The sequence below is a fragment of the Numida meleagris genome, chromosome 13, assembly GCF_002078875.1.
Source record: "Numida meleagris isolate 19003 breed g44 Domestic line chromosome 13, NumMel1.0, whole genome shotgun sequence".
In the NCBI taxonomy this organism is placed as follows: Eukaryota; Metazoa; Chordata; class Aves; order Galliformes; family Numididae; genus Numida; species Numida meleagris.
Window position 1 is genome coordinate 12,914,307 of NC_034421.1, and position 17,709 is coordinate 12,932,015.

A 17,709-nucleotide genomic window follows, 5' to 3' on the forward strand; every position below is an offset into this window, starting at 1 on the left:
TGAAAGACACTGACTACAGAAAAAGTTATTAAACAAAGCACCTATATATACACAGCAGTTTTTGAACAGAAGCACCAAACAATCCTTCAAGGAAGCCAAAAGGCAAGGAAGAGAAATAATATTTCTGCTCGGTGAGCAAGTGTATAGTAAGATGAGAGATTCAAAGACTTCTGTCCCTTCTGTAGGCACTTTTTATAAAAATAAAGAGCACTGAAAGCGGCAGGAGATCGAGATGAAAAATAGAATGAAACAGTGGAACTGAAAACAGGATCAAAGCTCACGTGCCAAGAGTCAGTGGGATGCATAGGGAAAGCCTGAAGTGCAAATGCTTCACTTAACAATTCTGGGCATTCTCACTTTCTCTTCTGCGAAAGGCAGAAGTTTCAGTCTCCAGTTTAAACTTTTCACCTAATTCTCTGCTGCCTGAGCACAACACAGAATCATATCTCAAGTTGGAGGGGACCCACAAGGATCACCAAGTCAACTCCCTGACTCACACAAGCCCACCCAAATCCAAATCCTATGTCTGGGAGAGGTGTCCAAATGCACCTTGAGCTACAGCAGTTTGGGTCAAAAAGCAGGGTAATATGAGCTTTGGTCTTCTCTCCAAAATAAGAAAGTTCAAGATCACAAAATCTAACTGCACGACCAGGGGACAACAGTAAAGGAGAAGTGAGTATGCAAAGGCAGAAGGTCACATTGAAATATCAAGTGATGCAACAGAAAAAAGTTGCAGGGCAAGGGACCTAGGACACATACATACCAGAGTAAGGACTAAAGAGTGTCCCACCTGCACAGGCTTCCAAGGGAGAATTGGAGGGGTTAATCCAGCAGCATAGAACGATTCAGGGTCACAGGGTCCTGTCAGAGCACTGAAATTCCACAAAAAGCAGTCCTTGTTTTTGGGCAATGGCAAGAGCCAGGCTGCTTTCCCAGATTCAGCCTCCAAAATCCTGCTGGCAGGAAGCTGAGGAGTGGGAGGGAATTCCATCTCTTCTGCAAGCAGCATCGCTACCCGCTCTTCTATCCTTTTGCGCACCTTCTCCGGATCCTGAAGCAGTAATGGTGGAGGGGTGGTTGGGCCTCTTTTACGCCGTTTTTTTTCTTTAAGAAGAAAAGGAAGAAGAACCCAAATAAACAAACAGCTGAACACACAGGGCAGGGGAGCTCAATATGTCAGCTCCTTCAAGTGCTGTAGTCGGTGACAACCAAAATGTAGCTGCAAACTGAACACAGCCCTCAGGATTTCTGCCAGGAATCTGAAGTTTCACGTCACCCCTATTGGAGCAAAGATGGATTTATGCCTGCACAGCTCTGCTGTATGCTGAAAGATGTCACATCTCTACAAAATCTGATCATAATGGAAACAGTTGATAGCCATGCAGTGCACCTACCAGACCCACAGAATGGGGCCTATATATACAGGTTTCAACTAGATCCCAGAGCTGCACTAAAAAGGGAGCAAAAGAAAACAACCAAACAAATCTATGAAGGACTCTTTTTGTGCATGCGTGTGTGTCATGGGCACTGATGGCATCAACTCACAGCCCACACAACCACAGCACAGCTATTATTTGGCAATCTTGTTTTACTACCTTTGTCTTACTAATGCCCAGCCCCTAATCTAATTGGCAGTACATACTGGCAGGAGGAGATCTGAGGAGGTCACAAGGAGTGAAGTGCCCCCTCTGTACAGCACTCAGGACTCTCCACTGGCTAGCTATCTTCCTTTCTAAACCCTTGTTGTACACTGAAAGAGCAAAGGACGTGCTCAACAGCACGCGAGATACATAATGTCTGCTCTAGGAAGAAAACAGAGAGAGAAGCCGCATCAATCCGGACTGCGGTTGGAAAAATACAAAAAAATCTACTGCAGGAGAAATAACAATATTATTTTTGTGCTATTTCTTTTTACTTCCACAGCTTACAAAAAAAAAAAAAACCAATTGCTCATCTTAAGAATATTTTGCAGGTTCAAAACAATCGGTGAAAACAAACAAACTAACAGTGAAATCCCTTATGGATCTCATAAAACCCGTGGACGTGAAGCAGTCTTTCTTGACTGTGTGTGGATCCTACGCACTGCTGAAGCTCTGACAGCTTAAATAAAATATCAACAGAGCTGTGATCCCTCCTGCATCCAACAGGAAAGTTTAAGTGAAGAGCAGGCGGAGTTACATCATTCCTCCCATAACACAGCCTTTGACATTAACTCACTTTAACACATACCTGATCCTGGCTTCCATTTGATTGGCAAAGCAGCCACTGGTTTCACATTTGTAACTGATTTTGCTTGTTCCTGCTTTTCTTGCTCCAACAGAGAGCGTGACATCGCCATAGCAACCAGCAAATCTTCATCCTTAGTCTCCATTTTTGCCCTCTTCTGCTTGTTCTTTGAGTCCTCTTTGGAGGAGACTTTTCGCTTTGACCTGCTTGGCTGATTGCTGAAAGATAAGAATGCAGCAGGAAGCCCAATTTAACACGACAGAATCAAGAGACAAGAAACGCTAAACACTTTAGAGAAGCTGCTCTACTTCATCAGTGAGATTCTCATACCTGGGATAACGAGAAGCTATTTGCAGGGCCTTCTTTCCCAGCAGAGATTAAAAGATTTCTTATTACATATGGAATTTAAAGCAATCTTGAGAAAACCTTATTTTGAAAAGGTAAGCACAGGATCGCAGCAGTGACTTAAGTTTTGTGTGTTTTTCAAACATCCGCGATCTCTACCCTGAACATTTTAAAAATGTGTACGGAAGGGCCAAATTTAAACGACGTTGAAGCAGGACGAAAACAAACTCACAAAAAGAAAAAAAAAAAGCTCTCCCAGTCTGCTGTGCAGCACCACATCCCGTACGGCGAAGATTCAGCTCAAATCCAAGACAGCAGATGTTGCTCTGCACCAAGCACATTCCAAAACATCACGTCTGCTTCCTCCCTGGCTCGAGGCGTGAAGTGCACACATCCAGTACAGCCACCAGCACTGGCAAGACGGATGCTGAGGACAGACTGTGTACACTAATATTGTGTGTTCTGCTTAATAAGCTCAAACACACCATTCAGCTTTATTGCATGACTGCCTCACAGAGCACAAATAGTTCTGACACAATAGTGTAAGATAGCGTACTCCTCATTTTGCTCCTGCCTGCTGGCTTTGACAGTCACCCACCACCTGACCATTTCTGAACGAAAACACGACTTCTCCAGCCAACTACCACATTCTCCTCTTGTGGTACTGGGTCATGGTTCTGCCTGACCTTCTTTGGACTTGGGCCCGCATGAGCCTGCCTTGCTTCTACAGTTCTTTCCAAAGACTGCAAGGTCAATATCTGTCAGGACAAAGGAACTCATCAGCATGTCTATTTTCACCACTTACCTGGGAATCTGAAGAGGTGCCTCATCAAGTGTGGATGCCTGCAGCTGCACTGCCTGAAGAAGCATCTTAGGAGGAACATCCATCTCGACAGCACAGCGTTTCAAGTGACTGACTCGGCTTTGGGGGGTTTGGAACTGCTTCCCACAGATGGGACATTCAGGCACTGCTGGTTTGCTGGAGGATGACATCTGTGCTTCTTCCATCTCATCCAGACACCTGTGAGATAATGGCAAAGCTTTAGAACTATCTGTGCTAAAATTTAAGCCCTACTGAAAAAAAAGGAAGTACCAACATCTCACACCTTTAACAGCCAAGGAAACATCCCCTAACGAAATACAAGTTACGTGCCTGCTGCTGTGGTGGCTACACCACGTAACAGACAGCTGAACATTACAGCCTCAGAGGCACATTAACAATATGCTGCTCAGAAGCAAGTGCAAATAATAAACTTCTTTAGCTCTACTGTGTGTCCACAATCTAATCCCTCTTTCCGCATCCCTTCTAACATTCCAGATAATTTATAAACCACCATTAAAAATGGAATCATCCTACCAGAGAAGCAGTAAGTCTTCCTCACCCTAAACGTGGCTATTTCTTGTCACTGCCCACTTTTGCAGGCATGACCTAGAACAGTGCTGAGAAAGCAAGCTATCTTCAAGGCAGACATCTCACTTGACAACAGCAGTGTTTTCTGTCGCAGAAAAGCAGAGCAGTTGAAATGAATGCTGCACTCTAGAGTACTGGAAAATTAACTGCTAATAACTTCTGGTAAGCCAAGACCATGTAAACATTGTTACAGGCTCTTTTTCCACCCTCTCCAAAGATACGCAGTACCTGTTTTCATTACAAAACATGTTATACAAATCACTCCCTGATTAGGAAATGACATACAGAACAGACATACAAAGGGTTGTATAAGAGACCATTCATCTGATGTACTAGAACTGGTGATTACCAGTTTGCCAGTGCATCTACCCATCTGCAGCTTTACATCATGAAGACAACTTATCAAAAATCCACTGCCAATAACCTTGTAATCTCATCACACGATCACACTTTTAACAGCTCAGAAAGCAGACATTTTCCAAAAACTATTTCTGACACTGTCACTGTTTAACAGCATCTGTGCTCTCAGTAAGTAATAAGTATCTGAAGACAGAGACAGCAGTAGCACCTCCAAAAACGCAGCTGTAGACAGCGCAAGTGAATGTGAGCTGCTCAATCACAAGATGAAGAACTGGGGAGATCAAATCACTCTTCAGCCTCTTAAAGTGCTGACATTAACAAAACACACCTGTTAAATGTTTCAGTTTAGTTGCTCATCATTCTGATAAGGCCTGGACACCTTCCCTTCGCCTCTCCACTCTCACTGCCAAGCACCGTAATGCAACTTAGTCATCTTTCTGAACACTTTTCCCTCAGCAAACAACTCAGGTATGCACTGACATGTTAAATGACCTTACAAAAACAATTTTTAGCAAAACAGAGCAAAATTATCACTTTGTGGGTTGAAATTGACAGACCTGCAATAACAGCTCCTCATTAAGATTGCCAGCCACTTTACAGTCACAGCCCCTCTGAGGCACTACTGATAAAAGCAGCATTTGCCTTAACACATTTCTGCAGAAGCCCTGCAGGGCGAGACAATCAGCCTCTGCTTTAAGATCAAAGCTACTTGCTAATTCAAGCCATAAAGGTCAAAGTCACCTCACAGATTACCATTACCATGTTCTGTAATGGCTACGCTGACTGAACTGGGAGAAGATGCAGAAAGGACTCATCCTGCTGGTCACTCACCTGTTAACGTGCTGCTCTCGTCGTGCTGAGTTCATAGCTGAGAGATCCTTCTGGCAGATCTGACAGAAGAACAAACCTGCATCCTCCAGGCTTTCCAGGGATTCCTTTTGTGCTTCCTGCTGAAGAGCCAAAGCCAGAGCACTGTCATGCTGCATGGATGGAAGATCAGCGAGATCTGGCAAAGAAAGGAAAGATGATAAGCTAAGACAGAACTAAGAATCCTGTTTGAAAGGCATGGAGCTGTTACACTTGCCATTACTAAACAAGACACACAAAAGTCAGTTGTACAAGCTTTCTCTTGTATCTCCCACCTTTTCTCTCACAAGGTAACGTACAAAATGCGCTCTTTAAACAACACAGAACTGCACTACTCGGGGAGCAGTAGGTGGCAATTCATTCATTGCACATCACATCTTAGAGCCAAGGCAGGTAGGCTTTGGCTAACATTGCTAAGAAGAATGTGGGATCTTATACATAACCATGCAGAAGATTTCGTGTTGATGCAGAACTGGGCCTTGACTTGAAAAAAAAAAAAAAGTGAAATCAGAGCAAAATTTCTGTGAGTGCAGTTCACTTGCATAGAACATACTACCTCCGTAGAGTTCTTGGTGGTCATTCTGTGAGTCATGTTCACCTCCCGAGGGAAGGATGGTAAGGCAGACTGATCCTGTCAGAACTTCAACCTGTTTCCAAGAAATCAACTGTCCCTCCAGAATCTAACATGAGATTAATTCAGCCTCAGGAAAGAGCTGGGAGAGAGGAATGGATAGTCCTTTAACAATTGAGAAAGCAAGTTTTCTAAGTGATCTGGAGTGCTGCACGTGCAACGAGCCACTGGGCTAGCTGGGAACAAAGTCCAGGAATCTGGGCTCCTTCTCAGGCAACCATTCTAACAAATCCACAGCACTCCTTCTGCACGTACTAAAGCAAAGAGGACAAACTTACCATTCTCTGGGAAGTTCTGCTCCTGGCTTTCACCAGCAAAATCTCTGCTGGATAAGGATTTTGGCACGCTACAATCTGTGCTGTGTTTTAGCTGATCAGGTGCCACTCTCTTGAACTGCTGCATTCTCTCCACTACAAGCTCTGCTACACGCATCTTCGAGCCTGTGACAGGTTGTATCTTCGAGGTGGGTGAAGAACAGGTCCCTGACTGTGTAGCACGATGGAAAGATAATGTTGTCTGGGAACAACCACTCTGAGTATTTACTAGAAGGGAAGAAAACACCAGAGCTTTACCACTCGGTCTTAAACACACCACTGAGCTGCCCAGATTGCTGCCGGGAAGCCTTCCCCAGCAGCAGCCCAAGCCGGGCTCAGGTTTGCAACACTTATTCTTAGACAGAACTGAACAATGTGTTTAGTCATTACGTGACTTTGTGATTATAACCACAGTAACAGTATCAAGCTTTTGTGCTGTGGTGTAGTTTAAATATCTCTCCATCCCTTTCAGAGAGGAACATTAAGGAAGACCTTGTCTGAAGGTCAGTAGTGAGGGGAACAAGTAACACAGCCCTAAAGCCCTGCTCTTCCCAATACAGCATGTCCTGTGGTTCCTGCTGCTCTTAGCTCTGATCTCCAAACCCCAACCATGACTCAAAGTTTCAGGCTCTGAGCTGAGGAACTGGGAGTTACCACAGAGAGGTGGTAACAACCAGCATGCAGAAGTAATGCCACACTACCACCTCCACATGCCCCTGCTTTGCTTTGTGGTGTCCTGTGGATATAGGCAACACGTAAGATTGGTACAGACACCTTGCAACCCAGTATCTCCTCCCTCAGTGCAGTCAGCAGCACGCATTCAGGACATGGCAGGTACAATGCAATCCTACTTCTCCGTTGACCTCATTTATCAGTTTAAGGATTTCCTGCACTGGCAACCACATTCTGGCCCATCTAATTCAATACCTTTCTTAACTTGTTTATATTTTTGACCTTGACAAAATCTAGAAGCAATTCATTTTTCAATGTAACAATGCACAGGGTGAAAAGTTACCTTGATATAGTCTAAGTTTGCTTCTGGGTGATTTGAAGCTGTTCTTCTAAGTTCTGATATTGTAAAAATCACTGAATAATGACTCCCTAACAGATTCCTTTGTACTAACACTTCATCTTAGTAAAGATGAAGCATCTTATATCATCTGTACAGAGCGCACCGCTAGGTTAAACACCTAGATAAGCCTAAGTAGCTAAGTGTAGATGGAAACACAAGATGTAAACTCCTTCAAGCAGTGCTGCTATGCGTCTTCTCCAGGTGAAGAACTCCACTGAACGGTCTTTTCAGAGTTAGTGTGTTTTATGTTTTGGTTTACTCACCTGTCAGAGTGCCCTGGCTACAGTCACTGGCCGTGGTACTCAGCTGGCTGGCAGGGAAAGGGCTTCTGCTTCCATCCCCTTCTGAAGTCTCACCACTACTGCAGGCCACAGTGTCACTGTCTTCTTTCTGCCCCAATGTTTGTACCTTAGGACCCAAATCCTGCAGCAAGCTTTTTTGCTTTGCTGCTGGAAAGAGATGATGATTTTGGCTCTTAGCTGCAGCTTTGCCTCTTCTTAATTTGCTTTTTGCTGCAGTATTCTTTGACCTTTTCTGAGCCCTCTTTGCTGCCTCAGCATCCTCAGATTTTTTCTTCGCTCTACCCAAAAGATTTGCCCACAACTCTTTAAAATCATTGTCCTGTTCATCCATTGGCCTCCAGGTTCCAGTAACACTGCTGCTTAATGACACTGTGTGGATTGGAGGACAGCAGAAGATAGCAGAATCAGTTCAGGTGTGCATCCTACATGATCCTCTCCATCACCTCACGGAGCTCTGTTCTCCAGAATTCACTGAGGTCAAAACAGTGGGCACTTCTTCATTGTTCCGATGGTTCCTTCTTCCACACTTAATTTGCAGCCATATTCTCTCTTCAGGGACCCCACTTGCCTTCACGTACAGTACACTGACAAGCTGGCTCTTCAGATGTCTCTAGACCATAAGGTAAACACTGCAGTTTGTGGAGAGCATGCACAGGATCATCTTGATACGCTACAGGGCTTCAGAAAGACACCTATCAAAGTCCTGCAACAAAGAAACACAAAAGGTGGTTACATAGGGTGTTACATGCACATGCAGGATGGGAAAGGGCTGGGGTATAGCTCTGAAGAACAACAAAATTTGTACAAGATAATAATAGAAAAAGCACGTACTGACTCAAACCACTACAACTACACTACAGACAAGCACGAGCCACATTAGGAGAGAAGAGGAAAGCCCTGAAAACAGATATCTGATACTGGGTAGGCTTTTGCCCAGGGGCTCAGGATTTGGACTGTTCTTTTTTAATGTAAATTCATACTTACACTTGCGACAGAGCACCTTTAACAAGAGGAGCCTGACCTCAAAATGAGAAGTAAATAAAAAGAATTTCTTGCATTTCAAGGAGGTTTCTGGGACAAGTCTTAGAAAAAATCTATCAAGCATGTTCACCTTTTTTGGCCTCCATGATCTGCTCACGTTCAGAATTAGCTCTTCTGCTAACACCAAACTCCTCCTATGCATACTCAGTAAACTACGGCACCAACCATGTTACACAAACTGCTGTCAAATACACAAGGTAAGCAGACCAAACAAATGATATTTCAGGGTTTCTTGATCTTCTTCAGCTACAGTAAAATAGCTATACTAGCTATGAATTACTTGGAAGAACACTAGGTACAATATCCAGATGGAAATGTCATCAACCCCCAGGCAATGTTACAACTAGATCTCTATTCTTAGACATTTTGATTGTCCTCTTCTTCCTAGTTCTAAGCTCGCTACAGTTCTGGCTGTTTTACCAGAAGTTTTATATTGCTCCCCAAACCTATTTCTTTCAAACAGAGTGTTTCACTTGGAATGGCAGCAGCTGTGGTTCAGTTTCTCCAGCAAATCTCTGGGCACCGAAAGACTCAAGAGCAGGAAAAACACATGCGAGATTGTTTTCTCAAATGGTTTGGCTGCAGACAGGCAAGGCTGAGGAATGCTGGTTACACACTTTCATGGGTCAGCCTTTCCTATAAGCAATTACAGATGTTAATGGATTTATTTATTTTAAACACAGCCTCCCAAATGAGCAGAGGATTTTGCTGTGAATCTTGGAGTAATTTCCTGACAGAGAGAAACTGAAGTTTTATGTAGCCAGTTCATAAATTTCATTTTCCTGGACAGAATCTTGGTGTAGTCATTGCTGTAAATTTACCATTTTCTTCTAAGTAGGAGACAGCGTGTGCAGAAAAATAGAATCTCACATCCTCCATGGCCTTAAATACTTCTCACAGACACGCTTGTACTGTCAGCTTATTTATGGTCAGTTCCTCATATTAAATTTTGAAACAGATCTGCACTTTTGCGCTTGCAATCAATGTTCAGTGCCCCACAAAGAACAAGTCAGACATAAAAACAATGCAAAACTAATGAAGAATTTATGTCTTACTCTTCCCTTTCCAGACTTGTATGCACAGGCTCCTGCTCTGTTCAGCATCTCAGTGTTTCCAATGCTGCTGCTGTTGGTGTACCTAACAGCCAGTTTTGGCATGAGTTTGTAGAGCTGGAAAAGTAATGGCTTTGAAAATAATTCCTTTCAGTACAGCATTCAATTCATTTTGGAAGGATTTAGGACTCTACAAATCACAGAAGCTGGTAAAATAAAATAAACTCTGGCACTTACCTATCCACTTAGACGCTAAATCTATAGCCCAATTGTGCCCGTCACATAAATGCAGATCGTCAAAACAGTACAAAGCAAGATCAGTAAGAATGAAAGATGGAACCTGGAAGATGAAAGGAAAAGGTGAGATTTAGTGTACATCGCACCAATTGCTCTTCTTGATCATAGCTTCAGGGTGCAGGGGGTGGGGGCGGTGGAGAAGGAAACGACACATGTTCCAATGGCACTGAGTTTTGCCACTTGCATTGACCTGTGTAAGTAAGGAGGTGACCTGCACATGTTGCTCAGGGTCTGCTCAGCTCAGCGCCGTGGCCCCAGCACTGCACAGCACCGCAGGCTGTGGCAGGAAGAGCCCAGCAGGCTGAAAGGGTCAGACAGGAGAGGCTGGAGAGAGCCCTGAGCAACTGCTCTGACCCCACAGCCAACTGAGAGCGAGCAGAAGCTTGGACCAGAGGCCTCCTGAGGTCACCTCCAGCCCGAGTGATCCTGTGATCCTTCAAACAGCCTGTCATTGCCTTTCCCATTTGGGACTCACTTTGTTTCCTAGTAACTCTCTTGAAACCAGAACTGCAACATCTCATTCTTAAAAAAAATCCACCGATGTTTACTATCACCATCCTCCATCCGCGTCGCACGCTCAACCTTTCTGACCCTGCAGTTTTCATGGCCACAGGCATCTACTGAACCCAGCTCCCAGAGAAAGTAACACGCTTACATCAGGTCTCACTCCCTTCCCACTTCACTGGCTGTCTTTTGAAGAGGCAAGGAGCACAGAAGCTCCAGATCTACTCTCTTTAGACCACATAATGTCTTATTAAATATTATGTATCACATCTTCCAGTGTCTATTCTCTAAAATAAGAGTCCTTCTATTTTCCCCTTTCCCAGGAGAACCCCTCCTGGTCCCTCTCCACCTCCATCAGTATTCCCTGAACCTTCACAAAGGATTTCTAACTGTATTAATTTGTTCTTTATTTCATGGTTTGCTGACAAATTCAAACCATCCCACCGAGTTAAAAATATGCAATGACGGACATCTCCAAAGAACTCTACGATCATTTCAAACACTTTAATAAGGACACATTAAACACTTACGTGCTTGCAATTACTTAATTCAGTCTCAGAATCCTTCTAGTGGAAAAAAAAAAGAAAAAAAAAAAAGGCAAAATATCTGTTACCCTCCCACCTTCCAGAGCAGCTTCTCTTTCAACAACTGAAAGCAATTCTACCAGCAACTCAACCACCTGACACCACCTCTCCTGAACATTCCAATCTACAACACCTGGGCCTGTCTACTCACTGCTTTTCAACTGCCCATTTGTTCCAGGAACAGTTCTCCTGCCTTTTTTGTCTCCAAGAACATGTCACCACGATGGCTAGGAGCACAGCAATGCCAGGTGTGCCTTGCCACAAGTTGTCCCTTCTCCCCTCCTAGCCCCGAAGCGCTACACATCCTCCCCCAGGACTGACCCTGTTTACTAACAGAACACCATACACTGCACTGAAAGGAAAGCACCATGCTACGCTGGGAGCAATTTCTTGGGCTTTCTAACAAATACTAGGGCAAATGGGATTACTCAACACTAGGAAGCAAGGCAAAAACCAGTCCAAATGATTTTCATTTTTTGTGACAGCACAAATTGCAGCGTTCCGCAGCAGCCCCTCTCCCCCGCTGCCATGAGGGAAGCAGCCCGCCAGGCTCAGCACTCCTGTGCCAGGCTCAGCACTCCTGGCTGCAGCATGGGACCCCCTGGGCAGGAAACATGGGGCATGTGCCAGGCAGCGTGGGCTGCTGCAGGAAGGGTGGCACCTGTCTCAGCAGGAGCACCTGCTCCCACTTCCTCCAGCAGCAAGATCAACATAGGAGTGGTCCTGGTCCTATAAGGCAGGCCTTGATTTAAGGGGAAGCCAAAGAACAGGACTGAAGCAACTGGTATCTATCTCCTCAGTCTTCAGAAGCAAGTTAGTTGCCATGGTGTGCGTGGATCTAGGCAGCTAATTACAGGGCTGGCAGGATGCTGGGATGCACGCTGTTGAGGTGGCACTGGAAGTTTTGTCTCCCCATCCCCGTCTCTTTTTTTGAAAGCTGCAGCCTGAAGACGTTGGTAGCAAAACTCTGGGTCGCGCCAGTCCAAATACTGCAAAGGGAAAGAATTCCTGTAGTGTTTGCTTTGGAAACCACACCAGAAGACGGCCCCTGGGGATTTTTCCAGACCAAATCCTGTAAGAAAAAAATCTTCCTACAGGTTCCCAATGCCTCCAATTCCTGATGGAGAACAGCATGCGTGTCCACAGCACAATTACCGAAATTTCCGTAAACTTCTTGAAAGACTTTTCACTGGACTCTGCGCTAGCCAGCACCTTCACCACACACATTGTTCTACACAGACACAATGCCAGAACTGCACGGGGCAGGTCCTCTGTCTCTGTGGAAGCACAACTCCATTGTTACTGAGGACAACAGAGAGGAGAAAACAAGTGAGCGCAGAACAGGCATTCAAAGTCAGGTACCAAGCTCCAACCCTGGCCCCTGTTGGTTTTCCTGTGCCAGAAAAGGGCAACAAAAACAGATGTGGAAACATGGGAAATGACAAATTATTGCAAGTCTATATAAGAAAGAAAACGATAGCTAGGAACATCACCATCAGGCTGGAACAAGTAATCTTAGTGCTGGCCAGTATCCACGTCTGCCTGACACTACCCCTTACATTGCTTCATATCCTGCCAGGGTACAGTGCTCACGCCTCTTCTCAAGTCTCTACCTCCCCCTGCTAGTACCTGGTACATAAGGTAAAGTACTTTACATCCAGTAAAAACTTTATCATAAGCTCAATGTTAATTTTAAGTCACTACTTACACGACAAAATGCCCCTCTACATTTTGGATGCTGTAGAAACTGACCTGAGTTTATAAAACACTTCGCCAAAGGAGCAGATCTTTATTCTATGCCTCCTAAGGAAGGATAAAGGGGAAGTAACATAAAAATAAAGAGTAACGGTTGCTCAGGTGCAAATGCCCATCGCTTGTATGCAAACACAGAAGCACACCAATCAGAAGCACAAGCAGCTGGGCCTCCAAAAATGGTCGCTCGTTATGACTGAAAACAACAGGAAAATTATTAATTTAAAGAGAACCAAGAACGAAGGGCTCAATAACAACATATCACTGGAGGTTCCAGTAAAGAGAACAATACTTACTAAGCGGTAAAATTACATAAAATAAGCATTCTGTTCGGAAAAGTTAAGGACTTTCAACGAGAATCTTTGTTGTATATATATATAAATTAAAAAAGAGAACAAAAAGGGTATTTCTGTCGGCAGGATCGGACCCTTTGCAAGCAGAAGTCGCAGCACCCTGCTAAGCGGGAAGGACAGTCAGGGCAGCAAACAGCCTTCCCTCCAACGGAGATGAGCGCTGGGCTGTTAAAGACACAGCTTCTATAGGAGCTGATTAATAAAGGCGGATAATAAAAGTTTCCAAATGCAACCGCAAGTAGCATCGAGCACATACGTTCCCGCTGCCATCCTGCAGGGTTTTACTCTCAGCGTATGTTGCCTTTCTGTTAATTAGGCTTATGAAACGAGGGACACGCAGCCCTGAGCAGGCTGCCTGACGGCGCAGAGATGGAACCGCCGGGCGCTGCTGCTGGCAGAACGCGGCGCTCAGCACAAGGGCCCCGCACGGGGCACAGCCGCAGACCCGTGCTGGGCAGCGGGAACCGGGCGGGTCAGCAGCCAGGACTGACAACCACAGCCGGGCAGATCCCTGCAGGACCGCTTGGAGACGCACACCGCCCCCCAGCCAGATGACGTCACACCCCGCATCGAAGTCACCGCAAAGGCCGACACCGCCCCCTCCCCGCCGCCAGGTGGCGCCGCGCCGACGGTGGCGCCGCAATGACGTCATGACGTCGCGCCGTCGGCCCGCCGCCGCAGCCGCTGAGGCGCCGTTTGCGCGGCCCTGCCCGCACGGCCCGCCGCCCCTGCCCGGCCCGTCGCTGACCTCCTCGCCGCGGCACGGCGAGCTCCCGCCGCTCCTCACGGCCCACCGCCACGGCGGGCAGCGCTGCCGCCTAGCTGTAGCGCATGCGCAGGGCGCCAACCGTCGCCCTTACTCCGCGCCGGGCGCGGTGCGCATGAGCACGGCGCATGTCAGGATGCTGCTGGCGGTGCTACGCACGCGCAAATGGTGAAGCCCGCACTCTCTGTGCGCATGCGCAAGGGCTTCCCGCCACTAGTCGCTGTGGTAAGGACCGCCCCTCTTCCCCCCCCCAAATCGCCCTCCTGAGGCGAACCTGGGCTGAAGAGGGCTGGTTCGTTTGTGTGCGCGCGTTTTTGCACTGGCTTTGGATTTTTTTCCTCGAACCTCCGTGTGGATGCAGAATAAACCAAAATCACTCCTGGTACCATTTGTTAGTAGGTCCAGAGGCAGAGAGAGGAGAGTTAGCAGTCACAGAAAGCATGGCGGCTGTCACTACATTCCTATCAGCTATCTTCAAAACCACCCCACTGTGCATTGCACCAACACCACAGGCCACTACCGCTGGGTGTGAGCGATATCATGAGTCCTTCACGCATTACATTTATTCTTCTGTAGCTTTATCTTGCTCCCTAATTTGACCTAATCAAAATAAATGGAGAATGTCATAATGTTGCCTGTTTGGAAACCTTACAAAACACACACAACAAAACAGGGTAACTGTTAAAGCAGAACACACTGCTGGGGCACTGTGCTTTTTCACTCCAGCAAAGCAATTTCTTTTTTAAGCTGTGCTAAATTCAATATTAGCCAGAAAGCCTTGAATTCCAAGGTAAGGACTGGTTGTTATTTTGGAAATACTCATCAGTGTGTTTTATGCAATGCCTCTCCCCAGAAGGTGCCGTGTGCCCATGCCAGTATGAGAACTCAGAAATGATATGAAGAAATCTTTGGTTTGTGTCTTTTGACACTTCTGCTGGTTTCTTCAGGTTCTTTCTCAAGTTACTGCCCCATATGGGAATTAGAAGCACTCTTAAGAGAGCCCTGCAAGAACCTGTACGCAAACATTGCGCAAACACTGAAGAATACTCCATTTATGGTGCACTGAGGCACCACAAGAACCAGTAAGCTGAGTTGTGGTGGCATTGATTGCACAATACCATAAATGTAAAAACACCAAACATTTAAAATAACAACCTTAAACATTAGAGAAGCAGAAAACTTAATTTAGGCAAGAGAGCTCAATTATTCCAAGCAACTCAAGCTTTGCCTGGTGTTTCCAAAGAGGTGATGCAAAGCAGGGACCAGGTGGGTTTAATGAACTTGCTGAGCAGTCCACGTAAACCTCAGAGCCTCCTGCAAGCCTCAGTGCATGTTCCTGTCCTCCCAGCTATGGTGCAGCACTGCTGGCATTGGACCTGAGTGGCCACATCCTGCCTGGAGGGTGCCACAGAGGTAGAAAGACTTGTGGGGGGAACTCTGTGGGATGCATGCCCTGTCACGTGGATGGGGGAACACACACACAGCTTCAGCCACAGCAGCCCCTGCACCACAGCTGCCAGGCAATGCTGCAACCTCTCTTCTATTGCATTTCCTGCAGACAAATGCAGTTTTATATTCCAGAAGTGATGAGGCACCAAAGAACAGGGCCCTTCAAAAGTGTGAAACACATAACACGTGCAAGCATCTGTTTTTCAACTATGTGAATCCTTTCAAGCTTGTTGTGTTCAATGCAAGGAATGCAAACACTTTAAGCCTTGGTGATGTACGTTGCGCAGACTTTATAAAGTCTATGTTGCAAAGAACAAAGTGAATTATGCTATTTCTAACATAGACTTGTCCAAAAGCAAAAACATTTACCAGTATGTGCCAGCTACCAAACTGGTATCTATTTATAGGACATTTCCAGGCCTCTCACCATTCCTCAGGACGAGGACATGGTTTCTGCCACAAACTCTGTCTGCTGCTTGTACCAAACATCTCTCAAAAAATCAATGAGGCATGGAGAGCACGGGCTGGGAGAAGTAAAGCTGCTTTGACAACATGTCTAAAGTATGAGCACAGGGCCTCGGTGCTTTAAACTCTAGTATCAAAACCTTAGCTTCATTGAATACGGGCTATTGGTACTCTATAAATTACAACCATGCAGACAGGTCCCTGAAATAGCAACACTTAACAATATATGTTGCATTTACTATTGCAGTTTGGCATGGAGTTTTCTTTGTAAAAAACTACTACTGTGGAATTTGTGGGCACTCTACTAAAAGTATTCTAAAAAACAACAGTACTTGAAGTCACCATGCAATACTAATTACAGTAAATATGTACATCTGTATCTATTATATCTGTGCATACACATGTTATGGATTATATATGAATACACACGTTTATCCCCAGTATGTTACATTCAGCATTTCTCAGAAATGTGTCTTACTTTGTTACCTCTGTGGAACCCGAGGGCAAACACACTGATCTGTGTAAGACCTGTACCACTGGTAGCTCTTCAGCAGCTGCAGATTAACTTTTTAAAGCTTTCAATACAAGTTGGTTCAACCTAGGTCAACAGTGATCAGAGAAACAGCCAAGAGGGCCAATTCAGCAGCAGAGGCGGCAGGACTGAATACAGTTTAGTTTTTGCATTAATTTATTATATTAATCTGCCCCTCACGGAATCTGATGGACTTTGGTCGTGCTGGCTGATGGAGCTCAGCACAGTACTCAGTGCACTGAGTGTTTTGAAAGGGCAAAGCAGTCAGCAGAGCAGCATTTACCTCCAGATGAGTTATTTTTTTGCAGTTACTAAATGTGAATTTGGGGATGGAGCATGCCATCATATCCATCTCCACTTTCAAACCTGCCAAAAAGTACACACATTTCCGTTCAGTAAGTCATACAGCACAAGTTAAGAGCGTGCAATTCAAATTGATTTGTTATTAACCAAAATCTGTCTTGTTCTCCTGAGAGGTAAAATCAAATACAATTTCCCAGAAGAATCTCTCTTGTCTGGTAAGGGCACTGAGCACTAAACGTATGCTAAGGATCTCTGGAAACATTGAAAATACAATGCCAAACTAAAAAGAAACAAGCAAAAAAACCCTTCAAGCATGCTGTAAGATAACATAGAATGCTTGTTTTCATAAAATGACTGCTAAACCACTTTGGAAAGAACAAGTCCAGTGATTGAAATGCATAAGTGAAACAACACTCAGGTCAAATTTCTCTTTGCTTCCAGTCACAGCTCTGACTTCATAAGTTTCTAAGAATTTAATGTGGGACAGTTCCACTACAGCTTTACTTACTGATTTAATTCTGGAGCAGGTTTTAACCCCAATTACTCCTCATTTACTTGGGCTGCAAAAAGAGAACCAAGTTTGGCTTGGCTTCACGGACTGCTTCTTTATTAAGTGCTATTACCTGACCCCAAATCCCTTGCAGATAACGTCCTAACATTTGGAGTAATATTGTATGGATATGTTTAATGGGCAATTCATTATGATACCTTTTGCTATATGGATTTAAAAAGAGGAGGAAACTGCTTCTTTCACCAATTCGTCATCCTTCCTGCTGCAAGTAAATACATTAATGGCATAGAGACAATCAGGACTCCTTACAAGTTTAAGTACTTCCAGAAGCCTGTGGTCCTTGCACTCCTGCCAACAATTCCATTTGGACCAAGACTGATGGAATCATTTTTTTCTTACCCATTCCCACCTGTTCACAATCCAGACTGTTTCCAGAAGCAGTGAATGCAAATGGACTTCTGATTTGAAATAAGTTTCCTGTTAGAAGGGGCTCCAGTTCTATCAGTAGGAGACAGGACCAAGGAACACCCTTCGGTCATGGATGTGAATGGGGAAGTGACATGGCCTGTGTG

At 45.1% G+C, this 17,709-nt stretch overlaps 1 protein-coding gene across 8 annotated transcripts in view; it reads right to left on the reverse strand.

Moving 5' to 3' along the window:
* SLX4 (SLX4 structure-specific endonuclease subunit) overlaps window positions 1-14,530 on the reverse strand; it is a 29,137-nt gene extending 14,607 nt beyond the window's left edge. Inside the window, exons 1-10 of one of the 8 annotated variants that reach the window (XM_021411857.1) lie at window positions 12,715-13,345; window positions 12,162-12,308; window positions 11,861-12,078; window positions 9,859-9,961; window positions 7,490-8,231; window positions 6,119-6,382; window positions 5,174-5,348; window positions 3,377-3,592; window positions 2,230-2,444; window positions 764-1,104 (exon numbers count right to left, since the gene is read on the reverse strand). In XM_021411857.1, the coding sequence (XP_021267532.1) occupies window positions 764-1,104; window positions 2,230-2,444; window positions 3,377-3,592; window positions 5,174-5,348; window positions 6,119-6,382; window positions 7,490-7,859 (1,581 nt within the window). In that variant the 5' untranslated portion in view covers window positions 7,860-8,231; window positions 9,859-9,961; window positions 11,861-12,078; window positions 12,162-12,308; window positions 12,715-13,345. The other 7 variants (XM_021411861.1, XM_021411854.1, XM_021411862.1 and 4 more) reach the window with 7 other exon arrangements.